The sequence below is a fragment of the Canis lupus genome, chromosome 6, assembly GCF_003254725.2.
Source record: "Canis lupus dingo isolate Sandy chromosome 6, ASM325472v2, whole genome shotgun sequence".
Taxonomy (NCBI): Eukaryota; Metazoa; Chordata; class Mammalia; order Carnivora; family Canidae; genus Canis; species Canis lupus.
The window spans coordinates 15,319,606-15,329,014 of NC_064248.1; the positions used below are offsets into that span (position 1 = coordinate 15,319,606).

General features: G+C 62.1%; 1 protein-coding gene across 2 annotated transcripts in view; it reads left to right on the plus strand.

The window, feature by feature from the left end:
• The window catches only part of INTS1 (integrator complex subunit 1), a 29,923-nt gene extending 21,119 nt beyond the window's left edge, over positions 1-8,804 (plus strand). For both annotated transcript variants that reach the window (XM_025416046.3, XM_049111204.1), the window contains exons 32-47: positions 208-348; positions 738-909; positions 989-1,112; positions 1,801-1,931; positions 2,443-2,530; positions 2,625-2,851; positions 2,944-3,067; positions 4,255-4,388; positions 4,841-5,033; positions 5,670-5,797; positions 6,098-6,210; positions 6,632-6,745; positions 7,628-7,698; positions 7,988-8,079; positions 8,186-8,295; positions 8,447-8,804. In XM_025416046.3, the coding sequence (XP_025271831.1) occupies positions 208-348; positions 738-909; positions 989-1,112; positions 1,801-1,931; positions 2,443-2,530; positions 2,625-2,851; positions 2,944-3,067; positions 4,255-4,388; positions 4,841-5,033; positions 5,670-5,797; positions 6,098-6,210; positions 6,632-6,745; positions 7,628-7,698; positions 7,988-8,079; positions 8,186-8,295; positions 8,447-8,562 (2,078 nt within the window). In that variant the 3' untranslated portion in view covers positions 8,563-8,804. The remainder of the gene's footprint in view (positions 1-207; positions 349-737; positions 910-988; positions 1,113-1,800; positions 1,932-2,442; positions 2,531-2,624; positions 2,852-2,943; positions 3,068-4,254; positions 4,389-4,840; positions 5,034-5,669; positions 5,798-6,097; positions 6,211-6,631; positions 6,746-7,627; positions 7,699-7,987; positions 8,080-8,185; positions 8,296-8,446) is intronic.
• The last annotated feature ends 605 nt before the right edge of the window (positions 8,805-9,409 follow it).

Below are 9,409 nucleotides of genomic sequence, written 5' to 3' on the forward strand. Positions count from 1 at the left end.
CTTAGTGCAGGGGTGTTAGCTCTGGTGCTCTGTGGGCCCCAGATGGACATCAATGTGGACGTGGCTGAGGGGTTGGAAAGCTAGGGCTTTGGGGAGCAAAGTAGGATCCCTAGTGGGAAGTGCATGTGAGACCTAGGGGCTTCCTGGACAGAGCAGGTCACAGGGGCAGAGGCCTGTACCCTGGGTCACATATGGGCTTCCTTGCAGCACGGAGTGGGCTCCTGCGTCTGGCTGAGGCCCTGGCATTCCGAGGGGACTTGGAGGTGGTCAGCTCCACTGTCCGGGCTGTAGTTGCCACCCTCAAGTCAGGAGAGAAGTGTGGTGTGGAGCCTGAGCTCGTCGGCAAAGGTACCTCAGGGCTAGGAACTGTGAGGCTCCCCAGTTTGGCTGCCTGGTGCAGAGGTTCCCTCCTGGATGCCCCCAAAATGAGGGCTGTGGAGAGGAGTGGCAGTCTGCCAGGAAGGCCCCATGTCCAGCAAAGTAGCCCTGGCGTGGGCTCTGCTATTGGGATTTTGTGCATGTGGGGAGCCCCCCCGCCCCCGCCCCCAGTGATGGACTCAGATCTGTAATCTCTCTTGAGCCTTTTTCCTGGGGCAAGAGCCCAGAGCCACTGCTCACCATGGGCCACCCCAGCCTAGGCATGCAGGGCCTCCCTGGCCTGTGGACACCCTGAGGCCTGCCTGTCTCTATCCCCTGAGCTGGAGTGACACGGTACATGCTTTCCATTTTCCCTACAGTCCTCCGGGGTCTGATTGAGGTGGGGTCGCCTCACCTGGAGGAACTGCTGGCTGCGCTCCTGGCCCCCGCCCCCATGTCACCGACCTTGAGGCCTGTGGCAGTGGTGAGCTCCCTGCTGCTGCAAGACAAGGAGCCCCCAGTCCCAGGGGAGCCAGAAGCTGATGGCAGCAGGTGAGCTGGCAGGGTGATGGCTGATCTGTGGGTGGCCCTGACTGGCTGTTTCTGAGCCCTCTCCCCACTTTCCCTTCAGCTCAGAGGCTGTCCAGCTGGGACCCTGCTCAGGGCTCCTGGTCGACTGGCTGGAGATGCTGGACCCTGAGGTGATCAGCAGTTGCCCTGACCTGCAGCAGAGGCTGCTGTTCTTCCGGAACGAGGTGGGCTGTGCTCTGCTCTGAGGGCTGATGGCCTGTGCTAGCTTGGGCATGCTGGGTACGGGGCTCCCAGGACAGCCTCCATGTGGACTCTTTCCACTGGTTCCAGCAGAAGCCCGGGCCTCTCACTGGCCAGGATGGGTGCCCTGTCCCCTGTGACCAGTTATTGCAGTGGCCAGATCTACTTGCTAAGGCAGGCGGGTAGGAGGGGGACCAATGCTTTGTGGCCCTGAGCCTCCTGCAAGGATGGGAGGTCCTGTGGTGAGCCAAGCAGAAAGTGGAGCTCAGTACCTCGCTGGGAATGGGTCCCCCGAGAAGCCTGTGGGGAGGATCTGGGCATCTCAGAGAGCTCTGATCACCCTCCTGTGTCCCCAAGTCCCCCGATGTACTCCCAGTCTGTGACCTTTGGATAAGACTCTGGGGGTCCTGGGAGCAGGAGTTGGGGATTTGGGTGTTTCTCATCTTCATTTGTGTGTACTTGCTGTCTCTGAGGTGCTGGTTTGGGTCAGCACATGCTGTATCTGTAGCATGCCCCAGCAGGGCCCCATGTGGTTCAGGGCTGCCAGACTTGCTCTGAGGCAGGAGCTCCAGGTTGTTCTGGAAATAGCCCTCTTCCTCTCCTTTCTAACTGCTCGAGGCCAGGCAGCCATTCTGCCCAGCAGGGACCATATCTCATGCCCTTCCTCCGCAGGGCAAAGGTCATCCGGGCCCCCAGGTGCCATCCTTCCGACCTTACCTGCTGGCCCTCCTGACTCATCAGTCCAGCTGGTCCACATTGCACCAGTGTATCCGCATTCTGCTGGGCAAGAACCGGGAGCAGAGGTGAACACCCTGATCCACATCCCTCTCTGGCAGGCCAGGTGGTATGGTGGCCACATCAAGGGGCCCTCTAGTTATCTGATCCAGCCCACCGCACACTACTACCCTGAGAGGGGGCCCTGCAGCAGGTGTTACCACCCTGGGGATACAGAGTCCACCTGGTCCAAGTGTCGCTGCTCTGGGTGACCACCAGATGGTCAGCAGGTGAAATGTGCACTCCTCGGATAGTCTCCATGGTTGCTGTCCATGCTGTGTGCTGTCGGGCCATCAGGCCTAGAGGGTGGGCAGGACCAACGTTCGTTTTGCAGATGTGAGGTACGGAGAGGTCAGATGGGGCAGGGTGGCCCATATCCTTGAACAGCTGACCTGGGCACATACCTAGAGAGTGTATGAGAAAGTGGTGCTTGCAGCCTAAACTTTCCATCACCAGGGCCTGTCCTACCTTTTGTTTTCTCCTGCATCTAATATTTATCTTTTGCCTGGAAACTGAGACAAAGTTCCCATGTCTTTGCAGGTTTGACCCTTCAGCCTCTCTGGACTTCCTCTGGGCCTGCATCCACGTTCCACGGATCTGGCAGGGAAGGGACCAGCGCACCCCTCAGGCAGGTCTTGGGGCACACTGCCCTGCAGGGTGGGGTGAGGCGTGTGCAAGCCTGTCCCATCTGTCTTGGTGCTGACTGGTGGGGCTGGTTGCAGAAGCGGAGGGAGGAGCTGGTGCTGCGGGTCCAAGCGGCAGAGCTCATCGGCCTGGTGGAGCTGATCCTGGCAGAGGCAGAGGCCAGGAGCCAGGACGGGGACGCTGCTGCCTGCAGCCTCCTCCAGGCCCGGCTGCCCTTGCTGCTCAGCTGCTGCCGTGGACATGACGAGAGCGTTAGGAAGGTGACCGTGCACCTGACGAGCTGCCTCCAGCAGTGGGGCGACAGGTGAGGGCACCTGCCCCTTGCCCGTTCCCCCCACCCCCTGCCCCCCCAGCAGCCCCACCCCCCCAGCAGCCCCACCCCCCCATGTCTTGCAGTGTGCTGGGCAGGCGCTGCCGGGACCTGCTGGTACAGCTCTACCTGCAGTGGCCGGAGCTGCGGGTGCCCCTGCCTGAGGCCCTGCTGCACAGTGGAGGTGCCACTGGGAGCAGCACCTGCAAGGTGAGCAGAGGGTGGGCGGCCTGATGAGGGGGTGGTCAGGACCGCTTCCGACCCCTGTTCTCTCCTGGGGCAGGCGCAGAAACCCAAACCAGGTAGCCAAGAGACACAGTTCCTCAGATTTAAGAACAAAGGAGGACATATGAGTGGTGCTGGTGCATCTGGGCGGCCCGTTTTCAGGGGCACCTGAGGGCAGAGCCCCCCTCACCCCTCTCGCCTGTGGCGCCTCCTGGAGGGCCCGGAGGCAGTCTTCTCTCCTTAAAGCAGCCCCTTAGGCTGTGGAGCAGAGCAGAGGAGCTTTCCGCCCGCACCCCATTTCTCCTTTATAAGGCACTGTAGACACAGCCTGCTGCCTGGAGCTGGCATAGGGAGTGATGGCGGCTGCGTGTGCTGACTGCCCAGAGCGTCCCTGTGCCCTGGCACCCTCTCCCTGCACTCCCTGGCCCCTACCTCAGAGTTTGGGCTTCCTGGAGCATTCTCTCTGGGGAGTCGCCACACATGCTTCTCACTGGCCATCTTTGGCTCAGCGTGGTCCCAAGACCCAGCAGTGCTGCAGGGCGTCACACCAGCTTGCTTCCTGTACCCCTGCTGGCGGGCCCTGGCACCGTCAGACTGCACAGCCTCGCGCTCGTGCAGATCTGTGTGTCATCTGCTGGCGCTGCTTTGGGGAGGATACGGAGGTTGTGTGCAAGTCTGACAGGCCTTCCGCACCCACCTCCGAGGTTTAGCTTCGAGTAGGACTTGTGACATTTTTAGTACAATGCAGGGAAGTTGGTTTTTTATGACGTTTCCTTCTTTTTTTTATACATATTGTTTTGTACAGTTGAGGTCATGCTTCATACACCATGTCAGTTTCACATGTCCATCAACACAGTACCTTGGCATCGAGTGAGAGCATTTATTTTGTGCAGGAGTGAACTTTGAATACCATGTGTGAGGCTTTCTGGAGGCTTTGGCTTTGGCCTGTTTGACAGGCACCCAAAAAGCACAGGAGTTGGGGGGGATGAGAGGGACAGCTTTCTCTGGTCACTGTGCGGCCATTCCAGGTCCTTGGGGAACCTGGGGCTCTCCACCCCCAGTGAGCCGCATCACAGGCCCTTCCAAGGTGGACTTGGGCCCTGGGTAGGGCAGACAGATGAGACGCCAGGGCTACAGGTGGCCCCCAGTCCTCACCGCCCCCATCTCCTCAGCTGGACGGCCTCATCCACCGCTTCATCACCCTCCTTGCGGACACCAGTGACTCCCGGTCATCAGAGAACAGAGTGGCCGATGCTAACATGGCCTGCCGGAAGTTGGCTGTGGCCCACCCCATCCTGCTGCTCAGGTACCGGTGCCCTGCTGCACTCCAGCAGGCCCTCTGATGGCTCTTCACGTCCTGGCTGTGCTCGGGTGCTCCTTGAAGAGCAGGTTCTGCGTCTAAAAGCTGCTGTGCAGAACACAGGACAGGGACAGCCCATGCGGCACAGGTATGGCTGTTGGGTTCTTCCTGACTGAGCCGGAGCCAGGCCCAGGGCTCTCCCTGGAGGTGGGTCAGGAGAAACACCACCTCATAGACGTGGGGCCAGGTGGGGTGGGCAGGATCCCAGTACCCGGCCCCTCAGGCTGTGCCCTGCAGCTTGTTGGAGCTGGGCATGTCTGTGAGCCCCAGGCTATGTGGGCAAGCCAGGGTGGGCCGCTCTGCCTCTTGTGCTCCAGAGAGTGGGTTTCCTGTGGGGTCGGGCAGGAGTGTTGGATTTTGGGGGGAGCCGACCCCCGAGCACTCTTGGTTATCCCCAGGCACCTGCCCATGATCGCTGCGCTCCTTCACGGCCGCACCCACCTCAACTTCCAGGAGTTCCGCCAGCAGAACCACCTGACCTTCTTCCTGCACGTGCTGGGGGTCCTGGAGCTGCTGCAGCCTCAGGTGTTCCAGAACGAGCACCAGGGGGCGCTGTGGGACTGTCTGCGCTCCTTCGTCCGCCTGCTGTTGGTGCGTGGGCCTCTGCCTTTCAGACAGCCCACCCTGGGCGGTGGGGCCCCTCCTGGGCCCGTGTGCCCCTGTCACTCCTCTGCCCACTGTGCCCTCCTGTAGCCCCCACCACCCTTGGCCCCCTTCTGCTCCCTCGGCCCTGGCCCAGCCTGACTTTTCTGACCTGGGCTGGGCCAGGTTTGTTGCCCTCTGCCTGAGGCTAACATGGGCTCCTCAGAGTTCCCAGGGCACCTGTGTCACGAGCCTGGCCAGGCCACCTCTCCAGTGGCTTCTGCCGCCCACCTGAGGCCCAGCTCCCTGCCTGTTGTGTGCCTGGGGAAAGCCCGTGTTCTTTAGGGGGCTGCTGCGAGCCACAGCTGGGGCTGAGTGCTGCCTTCTCTGCGGCCACGGTGCCTTTGTGGGGTCTGTCACCGATCTCCTGTTATGCTCTGCTTGTTCCAGTTAGGCATCTGCCTGGCTGCCCTGGCGGCTCACGAATGGCAAGGCCATTTTGGGGACCCTTAAGATAGTGCCCCGCAGCCAGCACACGGCGGTGGGATTGCTGGTATCTGCGGGTCCTTCCTGAGACCTCCCAGGCAAGTGGGGTGGGCAGGGCGGCAGCGCTCTGGCTGTGAATGCACGGCTTGTGCTTTGCAGAGTTACAGGAAGTCTTCCCGCCACCTGGCGCCCTTCATCCACAAGTTCGTGCACTTCACACACAAGTATGTGACCTGCAATGCCCCGGCGGCCGTCTCCTTCCTGCAGAAACATGCGGATGCGCTGCAGTGAGTGTGTGTCTGTGTCTATGTTTGGCCTCCACAGGCTCTTTCTGGGGAGGGTCCAGCCTGCAGGCTGTAGAGAGGCACTTCAGGGGTTACCAAGGTGAGGGGGGTGGGGGTGGGAGGTGGCAGGGCGTCTGCAGCGCTAGAGCCAGAGGTGGCAGGGGCTCTGGTCGAGGGGCTGCATCAGTGCCACGCCATTACAAACCTGCTCCCCGGGGCTTCCGGCCTCCTCCCACGTCCACCTGGCTCCCTGTCTGCCTCTCACCTGTGGCACCTTCCTCATGGAGAATCTGTTCTCCCCAGCGACCTGTCATTCGACAGCAGCGACCTGGTGATGCTCAAGTCTCTCCTTGCAGGGCTGAGCCTTCCCAGTAGGGACGGCAGAGCCGACCGGGGCCTAGACGAGGAGGGTGAGGGTGAGTGTGGCCCAAGGGGGTTCTACCAAGAAGGGGCTTCAGGCCTGGCAGCCCTTAGGACCATCCTGGTGTCCCTGTGGTGTGTCCCAGCTGCAGCCGGGCAGGGCACTGCTATGTGTGTGTGAGGTCACACTTGGTGGGGTGAGAGAGTGAAAGTCCTGTCTCCCAGGCAGGTTCTAGCGCTCACTGTTCCCACATGTTTGTGGGAGTGCCCGTGCATGCCGGGCATTGTGCTCAGCCCTGGGGTCATGTGGGATTCCGGGGGCTGCTTGGCAGGGATGGCCCTTGCTCACAGGCAGGTTCTGGAGCCTAGGTATCGAGTGCTGCCAGGGCAGACCTTCCCTTGGGCCCTGGGCAGATAGGTGCTCCCAGGGTGGGCCATCCCTGTCCCCAGCCTGACAGCACCAATTCCGGCTTCCAGATGAGAGCTCAGCTGGCTCCCTGCCTCTGGTCAGCGTCTCCCTGTTCACCCCCCTGACGGCAGCAGAAATGGCCCCCTACATGAAGAGGCTTTCCCGGGGCCAGACTGTTGAGGGTGAGTTGGGGAGCCTGACTCCAGCAGGCCAGTCAGTTCCATGGCGGGCGGTGGGCTCCCGTTGCAACCCTGTGACATCCTTGGTCTGATGAGGGGTCTGGCCCTCCAGAAGACAGCAGCATCCCTGCCCGGTCATGGGAGGAGCAGAGAGGGCCTTAGGGAAGACAGAGGCTCCTGGAAGGGGCTACTCTGCTGGCGGGCTCACTGGGGAGCAGGCTGTAGACAGTGGAAGATCGGGGACCCCTGGGGCCGAGGGGCACCTACACATGGGAGGCCTGACTATGGGCTGGTAGGGGAGGGCCACTGTGCACGAGAACAGAGAGCAGGGTAGCTGCATGGACTTGGGCCGTTGGGCACATGGTGGTGCTGGCAACCCTCTAGAAGGGTGTGCATCTGGGGGGTCGGCATCCCTCTGCGAAGAAGACGAGGAGCCGGGTGCCACCTGGCAGGAGTGGCTCCAGGTGGCCAGGGACAGGCAGCTGAACAGGGTGGTTCCAGGGCATACTCCTGGCCTCCTCAGACCTGCTAGACAAGGGTCTGGCCGGGTCTGCACCTCTGAGAGCTTCCCAGTCAGCCAGCACCTGCAGTTTGGCTTGCTGACCTGGTGGCACTGGGAAGCCAGCATGACTCCTGCTGCTTTTCCTCTTGAGGTGCTGGGGGACTCCTGGGCTTACCAGCATTCTGATGGGCCACACCACCCCTGGAGCACGTGGGGTCCTTCTGTTGGAACGTGTGCAGGGCCTGGCAAGGGGTCCCTGTGTGCCCACACTCTGCCACACCTGGGACACGAGGCTGTGGCCCTGAGGCTGCCTGGGGACACGGGTCTAGCCCTGAGTCCAGCAGCTGTGGCATGGCCCTCAAGTGCCCCTCTGCCCATCCCAGATCTGTTGGAAGTTCTGAGTGACATAGATGAGATGTCTCGGCGGAGACCTGAGATCCTGGGCTTTTTCTCGGTGAGTGAGCTGGGGCCATGGGAGCCCATCAGTCTTCTGTAGGAGGTGCGCCATGCTGGGGGGATGGGGTGCAAGTCTGAGCCTGGCCCTGTGCCAGGTGCTCCCAGGAAACCTACCCCTGCTCTGGGCTGGAATCTGCAGACTGCCAGTGCTTCCCACTTCGGGTCCTGAGGGGGTGGGGGCGTGGGGAGTGGGGTCCCCTACAACTCTCCGCAGTCCTGTCATGAGGTCTGGGGGCCAAGGGGCTGAGCTCCCAACAGGAGCCCCAGTATCACCCCTTCCCCTGCAGACCAACCTGCAGCGCCTGATGAGCTCTGCTGAGGAGCCCTGCCGAAGTCTGGCCTTTGGCCTGGCCCTGCGCTCCATCCAGAACAACCCCAGGTGAGCCCAAGGTCCCTACCATCCCAGCGCGCCAGCTCTAGCCTGGCCCTGCCAGCTGAGGGCGTGGGCCTGGGAAAGGGGCCTGCCTGAGTGTGTGCCTGCTCAGCTTTGCAGCGGACTTCTTGCCCACATTTATGTGCTGCCTGGGCAGTCGGGACTTCGAGGTGGTGCAGACGGCCCTCAGGAACCTACCCGAATACACCCTCCTTTGCCAAGGTGAGCCCCGGCCTGTCCTGCGCAGAGCGCCTACTGCCCCTGGATACCTTTGCTCCCCGATGCCCAACTCTCAGGGAGGCCCAGACGCCCCACTTCTGAGAGCCGCCTGCTGACTGGGGCCTGGACGGGTGCCGTCCTGTCTCTCCCATAGAGCACGCAGCCGTCTTGCTGCACCGGGCCTTTCTGGTGGGCATGTACGGGCAGATGGACACCAGCGTCCAGATCTCGGAGGCCCTGAGGATCCTGCACATGGAGGCGGTGATGTGAGCCGGGGTGGCAGCCTGACTGCACGCCAGCCCTGGGTCCCTCTGCTGGTCACCTGCTGGTCTCCTCCGGGGCAGGGAGGGTGCCCAGCCGCCACAGAGCTGAGCAGGGGCAGCACCCAGAGCCCACGGCTGGTGACTCCCTGCCTGCACAGTGACGGAGACATGGTCCAACGCCAGCAGACGCTGATGTCTCAGAGAGCCGTGACAAGGAACTGGTTTTAAATGAAACATTCTGAATTCCGAGTGCTGGCTGCCTGGTGTTCACCTCCCTCGAGGCACCTGGGGGTTGAGCTGGGCCCCGGAGGGGGAGCACATGCACTAGCCTGACCCACTCCCTCAGCCCCTGCTCCCTGCTGTCCATACTCGGCCCACTCTTGGGTTCCCCACTCCGGCAGTGTGAGAAGAGAGAGGCGGCAGCCCCTGAGCACTTGTGTTGGATGGGGCTTTGTGGAGCCGCCTTCAGGGTTCCCATAGACCCCAGAAGGGGCCACAGGCCCAGGACCCCTGGCTGTGGGCGTCCGTGCAGGGTGCCAGCTGAATTGCCCCCAAGCACTGGCTGAGGGCCCAGGATGATCCCTTCCACTGGAGGGCTGGGGCACCCCTGAAGGAGTGTGGGGGCGCAGGTGTACCCCAGTGAAGGTGAAGGTACCCTGCCCGAGAACTTGGCCTGGAGGTAGTGGGGAGGGCAGTGCCCCACCAAATCGGCCCCTCCCATGAAACCCCAGGCCCAAGGCAGCGTTAACTTGTCTCACCCGGGGTGGGATAGGGGAGCCCCCCACTCCCTCTATGCCCCCAGCAGCACAGATGTCACCCTATCTTGTCCTCCTACTGGCTCTTCGTCAGCACCC